The sequence below is a fragment of the Fundulus heteroclitus genome, chromosome 8, assembly GCF_011125445.2.
Source record: "Fundulus heteroclitus isolate FHET01 chromosome 8, MU-UCD_Fhet_4.1, whole genome shotgun sequence".
In the NCBI taxonomy this organism is placed as follows: Eukaryota; Metazoa; Chordata; class Actinopteri; order Cyprinodontiformes; family Fundulidae; genus Fundulus; species Fundulus heteroclitus.
In genome coordinates, this window is record NC_046368.1 from 2606917 (window position 1) to 2628145 (window position 21229).

Sequence of the window (21229 nt, forward strand, 5' to 3'; positions counted from 1 at the left end):
TGTTTTTTTTTTTTTTGCTTATAAAATCTGTTACAGGAGGAGAAGCAAGTCCATTTAAAACTTTAAAAACAAGGCATGCATCCAAAAAATATCTGATGACGTTCAAAGTCACCTCAAATGTTTATTGTTGAGGCGGCAAGTCGGAGCTGTGGCCGCAAGGTTGTCGGTGCATGTCGCGGCGGCAACCCTCGAACCCGCTGGTGGACACCAGCGGTGAGGGAAGCCGTCAAGCTGAAGGAGTCCTATCGGGCTTTTTTGGCCTGTGGGACTCCGGAAGCAGCTGATGTGTACCGGCAGTCGAAGCGGCAGGCGGCTCGGCTGGTCGCCGAGGCAAAAACTCGAGTGTGGGAAGAGTTCGGAGAGGACATGGAGAAAGACTTCCGTACGGCTTCGAAGCGATTCTGGTCCACTATCCGGCGTCTCAGGAGGGGGAAGCAGTGCGGTACCAACACTGTTTACAGTGGGGGTGGTGTGCTGCTGACCTCGACTCGGGACGTCGTGTGTCAATGGGCAGAATACTTCGAAGACCTCCTTAATCCCACCAACACGTCTTCCATTGAGGAAGCAGAGCCTGAGGACTCTGGGTCGGGTTCTCCCATCTCTGGTGCTGAGGTTGTTAAAAAGCTCCTCGGTGGCAAGGCCCCGGGGGTGGATGAGATTCGCCCTGAATACCTTAAGGCTTTGGATGTTGTGGGGCTGTGTGGTTAACGCGGCTCTGCAGCATTGCGTGGACATCGGGGGCAGTTCCCCTGGATTGGCAGACTGGGGTTGTGTTCCCCCTATTTAAAAAGGGGGACCAGAGGGTGTGTTCCAACTACAGAGGAATCACACTCTTAAGCCTCCCTGGTAAGGTCTATTCAGGGGTTCTGGAAAGGAGGGTCCGTCGGATAGTCGAATCTCGGATTCAGGAAGAGCAGTGTGGTTTTCGTCCTGGCCGTGGAACACTGGACCAGCTCTATACCCTCAGCAGGACTCTGGAGGGGGCATGGGAGTTTGCCCAACCAGTCTACATGTGGTTTGTGGATCTGGAGAAGGCATTCGACCGTGTCCCCCGAGGGATCCTGTGGGGTGTACTCCGGGAGTATGGAGTACCGGGCCCTTTAATAAGGGCTGTCAGGTCTCTGTATGACCGGTGTCAGAGTCTGGTCCGCATTGCCGGCAGTAAGTCGGACTCGTTTCCGGTGAGAGTTGGACTCCGCCAAGGTTGCCCTTTGTCACCGATTCTGTTCATAACTTTTATGGACAGAATTTCTAGGCGCAGCCAAGGTGTTGAGGGGATCCGTTTTGGTGGCCTTAGGATTGCGTCTCTGCTATTTGAGGATGACGTGGTCCTATTGGCTTCATCAGGGTGTGATCTACAGCTCTCACTGGAGCGGTTCACAGCAGAGTGCGAAGCGGCCGGGAAGAAAATCAGTGCCTCCAAATCTGAGACCATGGTCTTGAACCGGAAAAGGGTAGAGTGCCTTCTCCGGGTTGGGGAGGATGTCCTGCCCCTAGTGGAGGTGTTCAAGTATCTTGGGGTCTTGTTCACCAATGAGGGGAAGATGGAGCGGGAGATCGACAGGCGGATTGGTGCAGCGTCTGCTGTGAAGTGGGCGCTGTACCGATCCGTTGTGGTGAAGAGAGAGCTGAGCCAAAAGGCCAAGCTCTCGATTTACCGGTCGATCTACGTTCCTACCCTCATCTATGGTCACGAGCTTTGAGTCGTGACCGAAAGAACGAGATCCTGGATCCAAGCGGCTGAAATGAGTTTTCTCCGTAGTGTGTCTGGGCTCTCCATTAGAGATAGGGTGAGGAGCTCAGTCATCCGGGGAGGATGCTCCTCCACGTCCAGAGGAGCCAGTTGAGAGGGACGTCTGGGCCTCCCTACTGAAGCTGCTATCCCCGCGACCCGACCCCGAATAAGTGGAAGAAAACGGAGGGACGTTCAAAGTCTAAAATGTTGTACTTACTTAAAATGTTACAATAATGATAACGTAAAGGCTTTTTGTCAAGAATTTTCAGAGTTTTCTTGAAGAAAGACTTTAGGGGTTTCAGAATGGCCTCCCAAGTGTGAGACCATGTGGTATGGCAGTAGTTTATATGGCTAAATATCATGGCATGCATATAGATAGATTTTTTGCTGATTCAGAAGTCAGAGAGGGTCTTATATGTTTAAAGTTTGAAAGATTAAACCTAATTTAACACCAAATCAGATCTAACAGCCCCTTTGCGCCAGCAAATATTGGGCTAATTCTCCAATTTCTACACCCTCACGTCCAAAGCTACAAAAACACTTAAACACATAAACATAATTTATTACATGTACCATTATCACTAAGGAGGCAGAGGAATAACTAAACATCTGACACAGAGAGCAGGAGATAGGGGGAGACTTAGACAGAGACAGAAAAGCTGATGGAAGAATAGGGAAGGAAGCCATTGTGAGGCTAAAGCTAGGCTAGGCTAAAGCTAGGCTAATGACCTCTTGCTATGCCGAGAAAAGCAAACTGTGTGAAACACGAGGAGTTCCCAAACGTGAAGTGCAGCAACAGAGAATATTGGACTAAATTGTAAGACTCAAGACAATGAAATTAAAAATCAAAACTCCTTTAATACAGTCCAAGGTCAGTACAACCACAATCCAATCAAAGCGAAAGTATCCAAAACAGAGACAGAGGAAAGTCCAAAGCACAAACTGGGACAAAATCACTGCAAAGCAAAGTTAGGCAAAGAAATACTGGGTGGCTTGTCATAAAGAACAAAAACAAACCACAATGGATAACCACATGGGTGTGGAATAAATAGACAAACCAACAAAGGACGAAAATTGAGCCCAGGTGGATAACGTTAGGCTGTGGCAGAACTTGATTACAGGAGGGAAGCGTAGGAAGTGAAGTTGACTGAAATGAGACAGGAAATGAAAGTACAAAGTAAAACAGGAAACACAAAAACTAAATAAACAAATGAGAAACTCATCAGTGTTTTTTACTTAAAAGAGGAGGACCTGGTTGGATCAGTGCCAATCAGTACCAGGCTGATTGGCAGTGATCCAACCAGGTCCAACCAAAAAAAATGTATTTCTATTTACCTTTTTAAAATATCTTCATTGAGACTAAAGAGAAACTGACAACAAAATCCTTGTTTACGGACACAAACCTGGTGAATACAGCAGATTGTGGTTCTGAAACCTTATACCTCTGCTTTCAGACAAACAGCCGTTTCCCCACCATCCGTTCTCCGCTGCTGGTTCTTTGCCCCCGCCCCAACATATTGCTACTTCCTGTTTTTCTCTTTGCCTTCAGCTCTGGTCTCCTTGCATTCAAAGAACACAATTCTGATGTGGTTAGCGTCTTCTAAACTTTCACGGCAGCTCTTCCTAAACAGTTGCAAGAAATTAAATATTTTCACTTCATGCATTGTATTTGCCAACCTTGTTTTGGCCAAACAAAGTTGAAAACAGATTGAACAGCTTGAAGAGACATTTTCTGAGCCTGTTTTAATCCTGTTTGATCCCTGGAGAGAGCTCCTTCAGTGTCAGATGGCTGCATTTAAAATGCAGAAAGGACTCGTAAATAGTTTTGTGAGAAATACAAAAGCACATGTTTTACAGTTTCTCCATTATTTTGTTATACTTGTAAATTTCATACAATTTGTCTCTATTCCTTTCCAGATTTGATATTTGATCTTATGGAACAATATTGATTTGATTTGATTTATTCTTATTAGTAGTCAGTGTATCTGAAGCAAAGTGTCAAGTAACAGGAAAACGCATGTTTATACATAAAATAGATAACCCCCTTCAATATTTGAAGCCAACATAGTAAGTCTGTTCTTCTTTTAGGAGTTCTTCACTGACCAACATGATCTCCAAAAGTACTCTGATCCGATCAGGAAATCCATCTGTTTACCAGCTAAGAACTAAGAAAGAAAAATCTGCTACAATGATGAGAGTGACTGTCGGCGAAAGAAATGCACGCAAGACAAATAAAACCATCTTACTGGTTGGTGAAACAGGAGCAGGAAAGTCCATGCTGATCAATGCACTGGTCAACTTCACCATGGGAGTGAAGTTTCAGGACAATGTCTGGTTTCAGATCAAGGAGGAGGTGGACCAGGAAACATCTGAGGTGACTGTGTATGAAATATTTGGCTTTGAAGGTAAAACCCTGTCCTGCTCTCTGACCATCATCGATACTCCAGGGTTTGGTAGCACTAGAGGGATCGAACATGATGTCAACATCAGCCAGACATTATTGCAGTTGTTTCAATCAGGAGACAACATTAATGAACTTCATGGAGTGGGTTTGGTGATGAAAGCCAGTGATAATCGACTGAGTGACCGATTGATGTACATCTTGAATTCAGTCATGTCATTGTTTGGAAAAAACATAGAAAACCACATTGTGGCTCTCATCACCCACTCAAACGGAAGAACACCGAAGAACGTCCTTGAAGCCCTTGAGGTTTCCACCATTAAATGTGCCAAAAATGAGAAGAAGCAGCCGGTCTACTTCCTGTTTAATAACTGCCAGAACGAAGACCGGAACGAAGAAGCAGAATACATAGAACGTGCAAATAAGATAACAGAGAGAGGAATGACAGAGTTTGCCGCCTTTCTGGAAAAATCTCAACCTCAAAAGGTGCAGACGACTGTTGATGTCATAAAAGAACGCACCAAACTTACTGCCTGCATCCAAAACCTGCAGCAAAGAATAACTGAGACTGAACAGAAACAGAAGGAAATCAGACAAACTCTAGATAAACTCATGAAATATAAAGAAGAGATGAAAAATAATGAAGATTTTGATTTAGAAATAGACGAGCTCTACAAAGTCAAAGAACCCATCAAAACTGGTGTTTTCGAAGGTGCTATGTGCTGTACTCGCTGTGAAGAGAACTGTCACTATCCTGGATGCACATTGGCCCCGAGTCCCGCCTTCTGTGATGTCATCAAAGAGGGCCACTGCATCGTCTGCAGTGGGAAGTGTCCCACATCTGCTCATGTAAAAGAAAAGTGGATATACGTGACCAAGACAAGAAGAGTTCAGACCACTCTGAAAGAAATTAAGCAAAAGTATGAAAAGAGTAAAACTAAAAGAGAGAAAAACTTGAGTTATTTAGAAAGTCTGGACACCAAAATGAAAGATCTGAAAGCATTAAAATCTGAGCTGCTGAATGAGTCCTACAACCATATCGTCAAACTGGAGAGGATTGCTCTGAAAGCTGATTCTGCATCTACTTTAGTCCACTTGGACTTCCTGATTGAGAAGATGAAAGAAACAGGAGACACTGAGAGGGTTAAGAAACTTGAGAAAATTCAAGGAAATGTGAACGAAGGAAGCAAAGCAGCTTTACAATATCAACATACTTCTGCGACTCACCTTAAGATGCAATAATAAGCTCATTATTGTGAATTATCAACCAAGAATGATACCTAAACATCAAGTTTTTCATAAAAAGTTTAACTCATTGATTATATAGATTATATAGTAAAGAAAATGTGGTGGAGGGAAAATCTTCAACAAATTACAGAAATACACTATCAACCATGCAATAATTGTGTAAGAGTAACCAGAATTCGGCAATGAATTCTCTAAATAATGTCTAGAATAATTCATGGTAGAGATCTTGTCGGGAATTTGATTTATTTTACTTAATTTCTGTCTTTGCTTGAGTGAAGCACAGAGAAAGGTGGAGGGTAATTCAGTCACAACCTTTTATGTTTGAAACTAAAGGTGAAAAGTTTCTACCCTGGATTCACCAAATCATTCCTAGAACGGCTAGAGATCAATTAACATAGAACAGGGTGTTCTGAAGTAGATGAAACATTTAGAGGAAATTATTAAATCAGACATTGTTTCTTTTCTTTTTCTTTTTCTTTGTCCTGTTTCCTGTTGCCAAGCACCCAATAAACATTTTGTCAATAAATCACTGGTATCAACTTTGTTGACAACATTCCTGTTTTCTAGGGAAGGAAACACCTGGAAGTGAAATTTACCCCAGAGGGGTTCCTTTCATATGGTCCATCAGAATATAACGAAATGTTCTTACAGCAATTACAAAGCAGATGCTAATAATATTGTTAAATGAGATGATAACTGGTGATAGACTAGTTATCAGAAGACCTAATGTTTGGCTCAGGGGAGATAATGGTTTTATTTAGAAGCACAATAGTGCAAAAGGTGATTGTATTAAAGTTGAGAATTTATTTACAATATATACAAAATGCTCTGTCACAATAGTATGAACATGTTCAATTCTTTAAGAAACAATTTTTCTAACAATGTCCAGATTGACTCCAAATGCTGGTATTGATTCCACAATTCATGAAATCAATGTGAGGCAGCAGGTCAGTTGAGGGCAGGAGTTAAACAGAGTCAGTGAAGACTGAATGAGTCTTTAGAAGGCTTTGATGTAAGTATAAGACCTTTTGTGCGCAGGGGAACAAGTTGCAGCACCTCCAAGTGGCACTAATTCTCTCTCCAGGTTCTTCAGGTCTAGTAGTAGCTCGCCCTCATGGAAACCAGGACCAGTAATAACATCAGTTTCTTGTTTAATTAAAAATCACTATTATTACCATACTTTTATAAATAAATGGGATTATTATATTAATGATCAACATGACCATAATTAAGTATTGTTTGTCATGTCATACACAAACAATTCATAGAGTACTCTTCAAATTAATCATAATTAAATGTTAAATACTGTCAAAAGATTCATCCATAAATGGTGTTAGAGAATGAAGACAATCCTCCATTGAAATCACTAAGCCCCGCCCACATTTCAAAGTGACAGGTGCTCCCCCCACTACTGGTCCCACTCCCAGAAGTCCCGCACCCAAGCCCATCCCACTTCTGGTATGACATCACCCCATGACCTATGATATCACCGCCTGACCTATGACCTTTTGTCAGGTTTAAACACCTAAAACATTCATTAAACAACACAAGGGAAGGATGAGCCTCTTACAAGGAGAACATCATAGAGATGCGTTCAGTTACATTTCTCCAACTGTTCAGAAACGCACACCCTGCTTACGCCTTTTTTTCAGAACAGGGAGGCCTCTAGTTAACAGAACACATTGCAGAGCTTAAGAAAGGGGGAGACATTCTGCAATGTGACTTTTGACATCATAAACTATCAGTTCGGTTAGCATTTAGTTCTCAGAGTAACCACAGTTGGCTGGGTGTAAGCCACAGATAGCACAGTGCAGCAACAACAACATTCATCGTGAGACTTGTCTCTGCACAAAGCCTTACTCTGTAACATTGGAGAGATACATCAGTCATCTGAAAAGCACTTTAATCTCTGAATATCATCAAACCTTAAAGCCTTTCTAATAGTAATGAGTAAAAACAGTATGTGATAAATGTAATGAACATAGTAAATAAAACAAAACATATAGAATAGTAAAAATAATCCCAACATTTCCCCCCTGTTTATCATGTATTTACTCACTTTAATTGTTCATGATGTCTTCTTCTTTCTCCTAGACGTCTTCTGTTCCTAATATAAAGTAATAGTTTACAGAGTAATTTGGTGCAACCTGCAATAAATCTTCAACACACAGGGTAGACTGTCTGTGGTGTCAAGAACCAGAAGGTTTTATTCTGACCCGTCACCTTGTTCTGTTTGCAGCTGATTGAAGCCCATTCAGCTGACCTGCTCTGTTAGGCCCTCCTGCTCCTCCTTCAGTAACCTTTTGGGGTTCTGTTGCTGGTACGCACTGGCTCCGCTGAAACTATATCTCCGCTTTTCCTTTCAACCTGACCGCATGCGAGGTTCTTTTAACCACCTGGTAGAGCCCTTTGAATCTTGGCTCCAACAACTTTCTTTTGATGACCTTAAGGCAAACTCAGTCAGCGTCTGGGGGTGGTGCCCCTCCTTGTATTCTGGTTTATGCCTCCAAGACAGTCTGTAATCTTTATGTGTCAAACTTTGCGAGTCACCTGTAGATCCAGGTGACTGATGATAGGGTCCCGAAAAACTCCTTCCAGTCACCGACTCATAGGGGTGTAACCTGTAGAGGTGTAACCCGATTGACATCACAGCGAGAGGCAAACATAAAAACATCAACCCATAATAATTTAGTCAATTGGTTTTTCAGATTTTGTTAATCATTTCCACCTTCCCCCATGACTGGGGATGATGCACCATACCAAACCTGTCTGAGACCTAAACTGGACTCCACTCGGTGCAGATACTGATTTCCTGAGGTAGGTTCCATTGTTCATCCTCATCTTTTCAGGGAACCTATGCCTAGGAATGTAATAGTTAGTGAGACATTTTATCACAGTGTTGCTGTACTCTCTGTCCACAGGCTTCTGGTCGTCCTGTAAAAACACCCACACCCACACACACACACACACAAATACTTAATACTTCTGAAAGGGATCACCACGTCTGTGGAATCAATAATTATTTCTTTCTGATTTGCAATCAAAGTCATTTTTTTCCTGTAACGATGTCAGGTTCTTCTTTAGATTAAAGTGGCCACACACTGTACCACTTTTCACAAAATATTTCACCATATCCATAGGCACCATCATCATGTCAAAAATCCTGCACTCACTCTTTAACATCATGCTATCTGCCGTGTTTATACCTTTGTGTATGAATGTGATGTTGGGTGACTCCAAGGTTTTGGACATCCTGTGCTGTCTGAATACAATCTTAGTAAAACTTTGTGAATTTACATAAGGCACCAAACTATGAGTTGTCAAAATTTATCAAATATATCCGTCACTAAATGAGCCGTCTTTTAAATCTATTTGGCTTTTCCTGCTGCATGTTGTGTGCATTGTGGTGATGTCTTTTTATGTTATCCAACATTACTGATATGTTCATTAACACCCTTCTCACTCCCCCCCCCCTTTTTTCTAAAACAAAACTCCACTAATTGCCACTTTGGTTACAGAAACATCAACGAAAAATAGTAAAAATAGTAAAGAGTTGTCAGGGAGAGTCAACTAAATTGTAAATGCTAATCTGTCTTAAAGTTAGAAAAATGCTTGCTCAGCTTCCCAGGTCCAAATCAAAACATTATTTAATTTTATCATACCTTGTATCTTCACAAGGTCCCTCAAAGGTTGCGTGAGATCATCGTACCCGGAATATAGTTACAACTGTAGCCAGTTAATCCCAGAAGACAACATGTCTTTTACACGCTGTAGTTTGGGTTTGTTAGAATGCTCTGCTTGTGACTGGCTGTTCCTGCAGAAATAACACAGCCCAGGAAAGACACCTGTTTCCTGGCAACTTACAATTTATTTTTACTGACCTTAAACATAACTGGAGCACATGACATTAATCCCACCTCCGTGGACTTTTCTGCTCATAATTGTGATGGGAGAGTACACCTCTGCTGCTTCATGATGATCAGTATGTTCCCGGACATGGTAACAAATTAAACCTTATCAGTTACATCACAGACAATTTAATAGGTATTAGTATATTTTGAAAAAACAGCAAACCTGCACGCTGGTAGGAGCCCAATCAGTGGCCTGAAGGGAACATTTTATCATGTCCCCTAATTCCTTTTCCTGGTGCTCAACATGGAGAGAAAGAGAAATATCAGGAAATGTTTCATCTAACACCATATACCATTATAGTTGTTCAGCGGTAGCAACTGCCACACGCTCAGGTGCCACATACATATTCCTAGAAGTGACAGTCTGTGTTTTACCTTAAAGAATCTTGATACTAGTCTGTGTGGTTCCTGTCATAGAACAGAGTGATGTGTGGTGGGTCAGGTGGGGACGAGTAGGAACTCAGACTTTGCATCCAGGGCTTACATAACTGAAACACTAAGAGAGCACCAGTAGTAGCAGGCTCTGCTCACAGTCCCCCATCGATGTCAGCAAACTCTTCCCAACCCTGAGGCTGATGGTTGTCTGGAAATAGTGGAATATGTGGCTCCAGTGTCCACTGAAAGTTCATGCAGTCATTTCCCACTTATGCTAACAGCACGGGGTCTGCTCATGCTGCTTGGATCCTCCTCAGGAGTGTGTCAGTATTGTCCATCAGAAGAGTTATCCCCTTGCTGGGATACTGACCTTGTGGAGGTGAGGCCATGTTTGGATCTTATGGCACCATACCAGGTTGACCTGCCGGTGGGGTGAAACAGCCCACAGTCACGTGCTCAATGTCCAGGACACCACTGTTGTATGTCGATGGGTGTTTAAACATGTCCGCTGTATTACACTCGGTCCTCTGTTCCAACATCGACACCACGCTGACCACCAAACTGCCATCTGCTTCCCCGTCCAGGACCAACAGACCTGTAATTATACAAAGAACAGATAGAAGAAGGCAAGCCTCCTCCTTGGAGTGAATTAAACTGAGGTGACACCTTCAGGGTTGAAGATCCAACTGCTGACACCATCACATGTTCACTTTTTATTTTAGTCGCTTTCTGTTTTGCTTCCTGTAAATGCAATTTAAATAACTGATCTTATAATTCCTCTTTTTCTTGTTTTCTCTTTCTCTCCCCATTTTGAAAATGATGTACCAAATGTTCTTTTTTCCAGCGAGCATATTAACAATCAGTCATATCGCTTCATGCATGCTCAGTATGAGGGATTGCTGCAAAGATGAGCGTTCACACTGAGCCTGGTTCTGGTTCTGCTGGAGGTTTTCCTCCCTGTTAAAGGGGAGTTTTCCTCTCCACTGTCGCTTCATGCATGCTCAGTATGAGGGATTGCTGCAAAGCCATCAACAATGCAGACGACTGTCCACTGTGGCTCTACGCTCTTTCAGGAGGAGTGAATGCTGCTTGGAGAGACTTGATGCAATCAACTGGTTCCCTTATATAGGAAGTTTTTTACCAGTCTGTATAATCTGATTGAATCTGTATAATATGATGATTTGACTTTGTAAAGTGCCTTGAGATGACATGTTTCATGACTTGGCGCTATATAAATAAAATTGAACTGAATTGAATTGAATATCAGGATTTAGTTTCGTCAGCTGTGATACCGAAGAGGGTACACCTTTTAACACTATTTCTCTAAATAATTCACACAGATTGGACCTGTCTTCTTTAGGATTCACACTGGTGTGTTTAATCCATTTTTCTGCCGCCTGAGTTATGCATTCCTTTGGAACTGCTGCAGGGGTGAATAAGGGAAAATGCTCTGTAACTGCATCTTCCAAGTAAGAAATTACTAAAGACAATGAAGTTTCATCTGGCATGTGGAACGTTCAAGCTTCATTTTGAATATCAACTGCAGCAGAAGCGTGCTCACAAAGTCCTAAAATGGCTCTAAAATCACCCAGGGCCAGTTTTGTGCAAGATCAGCCTGTATAATATCTATGTGTTTTAACACATACATGCAGAGAGCATTCTAACGGCTTTTATTAACAGTTTTCTCACAAAGAGCAAGTCCTTGTGATTAGCTTAAGATCAGTAATAATTTGATCCTAACATGGTTTGATTTACTATATTTTATCTTCATTACATCATGTTCTGCATGATGCTGTTTTGATAAATGTTTATGAATTTCAGTTGGTTAATGTACCGTCACTTTGATTTCTAATACGCTTGAACCTGTTTCAACATTTATTCAGTTAATGTTTCTATTTTCACTGAATGAAAACTTTGTTCTGGCTTTGTTAGAAAGCTGATGAACCAGCAGAAACAGTGAGCTCTGTTCTAGATTACTGAAATGCTGCTGCTGGTCTTCATTCACCTCATTTGAAGTTTAGATGACAATGTTCACTGTGAATGATGTTTTTAACAATCTCTAATTTAAAAGGAAAAAGTGAGTTAATAATGTAAATCAAGAAAATCAAATGCATGTGAGGATGAAAATATAGAAATTGTAGGAGGCAAAGAATAAAACAATAAAAAGCTATTTTCCACATATGCAGAATTCCTCCTGTTTATGAGATAAGATTTCCTTCTTTAAAACACATTATATGCAACCCAGACCACTGTCTCCTGCTGCCATCCTTCATCCTTTCAGGTCTTCATCTCACATCTTCTAACTGTTCAGTTCAGCTTAGCTACATATAACTGACTTACCGTAAATATTATAACATTATTCACCTATAGTTTAAAGAAAAAAGATGTTTGTACTTTACAAATATACAATACCAGTCAAAAGTTTGGACTCACCTTCTCATTCAGCGGTTTGTCTTTAGCTTTATTCCTGCCTCTGGAAACTCCTTCCAGACCGCTGGAAAACCGTTTCAGGCGACTAACCATGGAGCTCATGAAGAGAAGGCCAAGAGTGACCAAAGCAGGAATCAAAGCAAAGGGGGATTTTAAAAAGCTAAAATTAAATAAAAGCTATCAGATTATACAATGCTGCACTATAACTGTAACCATAACTGCAATAACTAATGTGCAATGACTAATGTGCAATAATCTATTTAATACACTGTCCTACAACCCGTGCAATAATCCTGAAAGAAGTGACTTCTGCTGCTATCATCACCTGAACATATGTCAGTACACATGTACGTATGTATGTACAAATGTATACATGAATGTATATGCACATATATACGTGTAGGTACGTATGTATGTAGGCGTATATATATATATATATATATATATATATATATATATATATATATATATATATATATATATATGCATTAAATATATTTACATATTTAAGTATGTAAATATGTTTATATACATATAGATCACTATGTATGTAAATAAGACAGCATATGCCTATCCCTATATCTTTTTGTATTTTTTGTATCCTTTTTGATCCATTGTATATATGAAGATTCACTGTATAGACCTGAATGCACCTTTCCTACTCTGCACCTTCTTGTATGAACCGATGTGGCAAGTGAATTTCTCCATTGTGAGATCAATAAAGCATATCTTATCTTATCTTATCTTATCTTATCTTATCTTTTCTTATCTTAAAATATGCACGATGTCTTAAGTTATCTCACAATTTTGTGTTTCTACATACTTTTGAGTCCTAGTTGTGATATCTTCACTGTTTTCTAAAATGTATAAAGTCATAACAATAAAGAGAAGCCATTGAAGAACAAATCTGAGACTAAACCCTTGACTAACAGGTCATACAGAATTAGTCAAGTTAGTTCACACTTACTTAAAACTGTGGCGTGTCGCTACTGACTGTGACCAATAGACGGCAGTATTTATACATTTTTCAACACAGTAGAACTGGCAAAATTACCAAGCCTGATTATGGTTTTGGAGTTTTGTATGTTTATCCTAATGTACTTATTTCACTGATCTAAAAAAGGAAAGTTCAAAGGACTTAAAAACACAGAAATGAAATATAAATCTACCCAACAAGTAATCATCTAATCATCTACTTCCAGCAGCAAATTCTTACTTGGCTGGAGAAGCCTGGAGGCACTGTGTCTTTAACACCATCTAGCCGGGACTTCCTCCTCTTCTTGTTCACTGACCAGCAGTAGTCCAGTTTCCACCCGTACCCTGTGGGTCCATCAGCACCAGTGGCGGTCAATATTAACCCGGGCCTTAACAGATCCAGGATGGAGATCATGTTATTGACTCTCTTGGTAAATTTGGCTAAAGCTTCCCTTCATGATGCACCCACCTGCATTTATCTGGGCTTGAGACCGGCTCAAATATGACACAGGAAACTTCACCACATGGATTGCACTCTCTCACCTTCAGCTTGTCTGCACCTGTCCATTCCACATAGATGCTGAGTCTTTAACAACTTTGATCTTATGTTGGAACAATCCACAGGGTGCAAAGGTCAAGCTGACAGCTATAGCTGCAGAACGTTTAATCTGACGTTCTGATATTTGAGGAGAATGGCATCAGCCAGAAAGATGTTAACTTCCAGATTTACTAAATAAAATATACTGGAAAATTCATGTTGAGATTTCCATCCTTTACAGAGAAAAGTGACAAAAATAAAAACAGCAAAACTGAAGAAAATGTATTTAGTATTGTCAAGTTAGTCTAAACATATTTAAAATTAATAAGAGACAAAGTTGAGAGGATGTCCTGCCCCTAGTGGAGGAGTTCAAGTATCTTGGGGTCTTGTTCAGGAATGAGGGGAAGATGGAGCAGGAGATCGACAGGCGGATTGGTGCAGCGTCTGCTGTGAAGCGGGCGCTGTACCGATCCGTTGTGGTGAAGAGAGAGCTGAGCCAAAAGGCCAAGCTCTGGATTTATGTATGTATTAAATCACTATTTTGATTAAGGATTTGTATGTAAATTTAGGGGCAGGAATGGATAATTGCTGCTTCCTGTTCCTTTGCAAACACCTTTTGTTTTGCAGTATAGAACAATTTGGTGGACATTTTATGCTGTTTATGATTTTTTTTCTTTTTTCTTTGTTTTATTGAACTTTTTTTAATTGTTCAAAATGAAATAAAATAAATTAAGAGCTCAAGAGCAGTTAAGAGGTTTTTTTTTGCCTATTATTACAATTTTGGTTAACTGAATGATCACATGATAAATTCTGTGGTGTGTTTTTTTTAGTATTTAAGTTTCATTATTTTACAACCTGACTGAAAGAGGTGTGCTTTCTTTCTGCCAGGATATTATCTTTACAATCATGAGACCTGTCTGTCTCCTCCCACGGTGTTTAAAGCCTCTGAACACAACCCAGTGTCTCCTGAAGGTCACCACAGCAGAGCTCCCTGAAACCTTCACAGGTGAGATCATTAATGGACCAACAATAATCAGCTCTGACCAAAACTCTTAGAGGTAAATCCTGTATCATAATGTATATTTCTAGTATTTAAAAAGCAATATTTTTATGTAACAGAAAAGAATAAGATAGCCATATTTATATTGTTGCTAATTTACCTGATGAGGTTTTTACTTCACTTCAGACTTGTAGACTGTATGAATTTCATGTTACATTTCATATCTGCTGCTTGATGTTTCTGGTCTGTGTTCACCTGAACAGGTACCTCTGATGTTTGAGAACTCTGATCTCTGCCTTTGTACGATTTTACTTTCTACAGCATAATTATCCAATTTTACACCAACATATCTCTGAAATGTTGTAAAGTTGTTTCTCAGTGCGCTGATTCAAAATAAATGACTACTGATGCTGGGAAAACCCATATCCATATTTATGTATATACATATTACACACAGAGATAAAATGCAACCTTAACAGGTCCTCCATTACTGGGGGTGTTAGCCTAGTTAGCATTAGCATTGTGCTTATCTCTTGGAGGTTTTGGGTTCAAATCCTACACACTTCCACCCTGGATGCCTGGGTAAGGCTCTAGAATGCTCTCTTGTGCCGTCCAGTCGCAGTTTCCTAAGGAATGCGTTAAATGTAGAGAACACATTTCATTGAATCAATGTTGCAGTGTTTTGTGCAATTTTACCTGTTTGTTAACCCTAATTAGATATTATAATTAATAATATGTAATTCTAGTCAAAGGTGAGCGACAAAGACAATGCTTCCAGATGGTTATGATTAAGGGCTACCAGCCTTTAAAAATGTATTATTTAACAATTATTAAACTTTGTTTACAACAAAAGATGGGTGTTTTACCCGCTGTGAAACTGTTTCTGGTCAGCCACCAGTAAATGTTAATAATCTTAAATTACAATTGCAATTGGAATCACTGATCATTAACCACAAGCAAAGGAAAAATGTCTCTATGTATATTTGTGTTGTTAACTCAAAAAGAGATGATTTGGTAACTCTTAAAGACGATTCGATCACTGATATAAAAACCACAGATGACCTGGCTTAAACTACTTAAAATGTATTAAACCAATTATTTCCTGTTCAGAAATGATCTGTTTAATAATCTGTTTAAATAATCTCTTAAATACTAATACTACTTGAACACACTAACTACTGAATCAAAACAATACAACATAAGAGGAAAATAAAACAGCAGAGTGATGTAACTCTGATTTAGCAGTCTTTCGGTAATTTTCTAATTTAAATACGCCTCGTTTAATTAAGCATTAAATAATCACCATTAAGACAGCAGCACATATTATGTAAACAGCATTGAAATGGATCTGGCTAATACTTGGAGTCAGTGATGGTTCTTCAAAACACCAGGCCAGCTGCTAGCCCCAATTAGCTACAAAGAGCTTCAAGCTGCTAAGCTAGGAGGCTCAAGATGGCAGCAGCTCATGCAAAGAGCTAACCACTAGATACAGTCAACTGCCCCAACCTCAAAGAACGACCGAGGGGCAGCTAACTCGAGACAACGGCTACTAGCTAACACAATGAATGAGCTTCAAACAAATTCCATGTGGAACCCCAAAAAAACGGAGAAGAGAGAGAGAAGAAAAGACCTTAATGCAAGGTGACAAGATTTATCAAATGAAAACCGGGGGCGTCTCTAATTTTTTTAAGCTAGGGGGGATAAGAGATGACGCTGCCACAGAATTGGTTTATTCTGCAACCCAGACGGGGTGGGGAAGGCGTGCTCAGCTCTTCTACTGTGTTGGGATAGCAGAAGGACCAGGTAGACACCTGTTGTTGCATTAAAACAAAACAAAACTGTCCTATATAAGGGAACCAGTTAATTGCATCAAAGTCCCGACAAGCAGCATTCACTCCTCCTAAAAGAGCGTAGAGCCACACGGAGAGTCGTCTGCATTGTTGATGGCTTTGCAGCAATCCCTCATACTGAGCATGCATGAAGCGACAGTGGAGAGGAAAACTCCCCTATAACAGGGAGGAGAACCTCCAGCAGAACCAGAACCAGGCTCAGTGTGAACGCTCATCTGCCTCCACCCACTGGGGCTTAGAGAAGACAGAGCAGAGACACAGAAAGCTCAGAAGCTCACATTGACCCAGGAGTACTTTCTATGGTAGAGAAGACAGAGCAGAGACACAGAAAGCACAGAAGCTCACATTGACCCAGGAGTACTTTCTATGTTAGAGAAGACAGAGCAGAGACACAGAAAGCACAGAAGCTCACATTGACCCAGGAGTACTTTCTATGGTAGAGAAGACAGAGCAGAGACACAGAAAGCTCAGAAGCTCACATTGACCCAGGAGTACTTTCTATGGTAGAGAAGACAGAGCAGAGACACAGAAAGCTCAGAAGCTCACATTGACCCAGGAGTACTTTCTATGTTAGATGGTAATAGAGGATGATCTGCCTCCCCTGATGATGTCACAGCTAACAGAACGCCAGACCAGGTGTACCTTCTATGAAGAGAAAAGAGAGAGAGCAAAAAGGTAAAAGCTGGAATGACAATAAACAATGCAGACTGGAGAGCAGTAGGAGAACTCAGCAGAGTGAGAGAAATAGACCCTGATGTCCTCCAGCAGCCTAAGCCTATAGCAGCATAACTATAGAGGTAGCTCAGGGTAACATGAGCCACTCTGACTAGAAGCTTTGTCACAAAGGAAAGTTTTAAGATTAGTCTTAAAAGTAGACGGGGTGTCTGCCTCACGGACCAAAACTGGGAGTTGGTTCCACAGGAGAGGAGCCTGATAGCTAAAGGATCTGCCTCCCATTCTACTTTTAGAGACTCTAGGAACCACCAGCAGACCTGCAGTCTGAGAGCGAAGTGCTCTGTTAGGAACATACGGGGTAATCAGAGCTCTGATATATGATGGAGCTTGATTATTAAGGGCTTTATACGTTAGAAGAAGAATTTTAAATTCTATTCTGATGAAGATGAAACACAATAAACAGCTTATCACCTGAATTCAGTAGCACCATGTAAACATTCAACACATAGTTCAACAAACTCCTTCTAAAACATCGGCATTAAAACCTACTTCTAAATAAACCTCTGGCCAGGCAAGTATTGATTTCTGTCTGTAAGAATTCAATTCAATTTTATTTATATAGCGCCAAATCATGAAACATGTCATCTCAAGGCACTTTACAAAATCAAGTTCAATCATATTATACAGATTGGGTCAGATTATACAGATTGGTCAAAAATGTCCTATATAAGGAAACCAGTTGATTGCATCAAAGTCCCAACAAGCAGCATTCACTCCTGGGGAACCGTAGAGCCACAGGGAGAGTCGTCTGCATTGTACATGGCTTTGCTGCAATCCCTCATACTGAGCAAGCATGAAGCGACAGTGGGAAGAAAAACTCCCCATTAACGGGAAGGAAAACCTCCAGCAGAACCGGGCTCAGTATGAACGGTCATCTGCCTCGACCGACTGGGGTTACAGAAGACAGAACAGAGACACAACAAGAGAAACAAAAAAGCACAGAAGCACACATTGATCTAGTAATCTGTTCTACATTAGATGGTAATAGCGGGTGATCTGTCTTCTCTGGAGGATGAATTGGAATGGTTGCTTCCTTTGTGGTGCTCCTGGGTGGCAGATTTGGTGCCGAAATGTACCGGGGCTCGGCTCAGGTTGGCCTCAGCAGCAGTGGAGATGCAGTGGCTCGCCCGGTCTGCACGTGGCACAGAGCCGGCCCAAGGCAGAAGCGAACCAAGCGCTGTCTTAGGGCCACAAAGCTACTAAGGGGCCCCCAAGAGCAATCAAAAAAAGTTGTTTTTGATTTTTTTTCCATGTATAAATGGTGTTATCTGTATGATCAAAGATATTGTGCAAAAACACAATTTCAACAGAGTGCTGCCTAGTTATTCTTACTGCCTCTGTAACTAAAGCTTTGTTGCAGAGGCAACAAAGCTTTGTGCCTCCTGCCAAAAAAAAAAAAAAAGTGTACGCTGACCTCCGCCTCCGGACATGCATACACAGCGTACATCTAAAACACAGGTGGTTAGACGAAACAATGTCGCAAAAAAGAACATATCCATCAGGGACAAAGAAAGGAAAAATGAAGGAAGAGGTGTAAAAATGCTAAAATAAAGGTATGTTTGAATCTTGGCCTGCTTGGTAGGCTAATGTTTATAGCCAAGCTGTTAGTGGCAAATTAGCTACTTAAAAACAAGAGTTTATTTTTTATTATAAAAGTAACAATCATACTAACATGTTTGTATTTGTATAGCTTTACCTTTGATTTAATTGCTTATTGGGGTTGGCCCTGTATAATGACTCAATTAGTGGGCCCCAAAACTCTGTAAGGAAGAGACATCTTCTCTGTTGAGAGCGATTAAAACGTCTCTTCATCTGTCGAGGAAGAGGGGAGACTTCCCCACAAGACTGAAACAAAAGACCCTTTATCATTTATTGTTCCTGGTATTTTTCAAGTTGTGGCTTTGCAATAAAACGAGCAACGGATTTATGCAGAAATAGCCTGTGGAACTGAATTATTTCCTAATTCCGATATTTCTTGTTTTTTACAGCTTCAAAGAGCGTCGGGGTCTTCTCCAAACCTCAGGTTCTGTGTAAGGAAGATTTTTTTCTGTGCTTGTATCACTTCTGTTCCCACAGAATTAAGAATAATTATGTCCTGACAAAAGTATGCAGAGCAAGGTTGAGAAAAGAATCTGAAACATTTGATTGAAACAAAAATAATAAAAACTGTATTGATCTGTTAGAAGGTATAGGGCCTTTTTACAGCACCATGATAATGGGGATGGAAGATGAAGGGTTTTACTCCCCAAACCCACCACAGTGTGAAGAAAATATGTGAAGATTTTTACACACATAGAGGAACCTCAGCATCCACCCGAAAAAGAGATGAGGGTCCCAGTTCAGCTAAACTGTTTTAATCAGTAAAGTTTGTTTCTATAGTATCTTTCACAGACAAAAATTCAGTTTTTTTTATATAGTGCCTATTCACAACCCATGTCATCTCAAGGCTCTTTCCAAAGTCAAATTCAGTCAAATCATACAGATTGGTCAAAATGTTTCCTATCTAAGAAAACCCAGCAGATTGGTTGATAGTAGGAGGTTCAGCTAAACTGTTTTAGTCCAATCCAACTTTATTTCTAAAGCCCTTTAAACAGACAAAGACAAAGGTGCCATACAAAAAAAACACAAAAACTGGTAAAAAGCTTGAGTCTTAAAAAGAGATTTAAAATGGTCAAAGGGGAAGCCTGCCTGATGTGCAGCAGTGAATCATTCCACAGTTTGGGACCAGCTACAGAGAAAGCCCAGTTCCCTCTGAGTTTACGCCTTGTTCTTGGTACAGAGAAGAGTAAAAGTTCAGCTCACCTGAGAGAACAGGGCGGTATGTAACAACATAGGAACTCAGAGATGTAGGGTGGGGCAAGGCTTTTTATAGACTTAAAAACAAATAAAAGAATTCAAAATGAATCCTAAAATTAACTGGAAACCAGTGAAGTGAGCTTTACACAGGGAAGATATGCTTAAACTTACGTTTCTTGGTAGAAAGTCATGCAGTAGCATTTTGCACCATCTGCAGAGGTCTAATTAAAGATCCACTAACACCAAAATAAAGCGTATTAATCCAGCTGAGGGGTCACAAAGTCATGGATTACTGTCTCAAAGTGTGCTTTGCTCAGCATGGACCGTATTTTACCAACTACTGAAGCTGAAATAAACTGGATTTGACAACAGCTTTGATGATGTGGGAGCAGATAGAGAGTAAAAAGAAGGGAGCCTAAACTGAACCCTGAGGAACTCCAAATAAAAGAGGAGTAATGGAGGACACAGGACTTCCCAGACTGACACAAAACGTTCTATCACTCAGGCAGGACTTAAACCATTCCGGTGCTGTTCCTCAGATGTCCATCTCCAAACGAGATAAAAGTGATCCACTGTGTAAAAGGATTTTTCAAAGACATTATTCATTAAAAGAAAGGTTGTTAACTGCATGTATACAATCATCTCCAGAGGTTTAGACATAAAAGGCAGTTTTGACTTCATCCAGACCAGGTCTTTAAAGCAGGGGCTGGACCACAGCTTCTTTAAAATGTTCTGGGACCACTCCTAAAGACAGAGCACTGTTGACAATTTGCAAAACAAAAGACCCAGCTGTAGCTCCTTAAAATGTCTGGTAGGAATACAGTCATTAGGAAAACCTGAGGGCTTTAAATGGCCAACAGTCTCCTGTAGAAAGGACAGACAGTAGTCAGGAAAATCTGTTTCTATAGTATCTTTCACAAAGAGTAAATCACAAAGTCTTTCACAAAAAGAGAATAATAAAGCATGATTAAAACAAAACATGAACAAATGACAAAGACCAAATATAATGATAAAACAAATACACTGACAAACTTAGAAAGATCTTAAGGAAAAACACATTTGACTAAGCAAGTCTTCTGTTTTTGAACGAGTCCAGACTCTGATGACAACAAAAAGAAAGCCAAATCCACAGTCAAAAGTCCAACAGCAGAGATCTGCTCCAGTTTTATACCAGCAGAGTCAAATGTTAGGACCAGAGGCTCCAGTTGGAGGATATGGATTCAACTATTCAATAC

The 21229-nt window shown here is 40.5% G+C and overlaps 1 protein-coding gene across 1 annotated transcript in view; it reads left to right on the plus strand.

Annotated features, from left to right (window-relative positions):
- LOC105925838 overlaps positions 1-8248 on the plus strand; it is a 31140-nt gene extending 22892 nt beyond the window's left edge. Inside the window, exons 3-4 of the mRNA XM_036140691.1 lie at positions 3824-4985; positions 8234-8248. Coding sequence (XP_035996584.1) covers positions 3824-4985; positions 8234-8248 — 1177 coding nt within the window. The remainder of the gene's footprint in view (positions 1-3823; positions 4986-8233) is intronic.
- The last annotated feature ends 12981 nt before the right edge of the window (positions 8249-21229 follow it).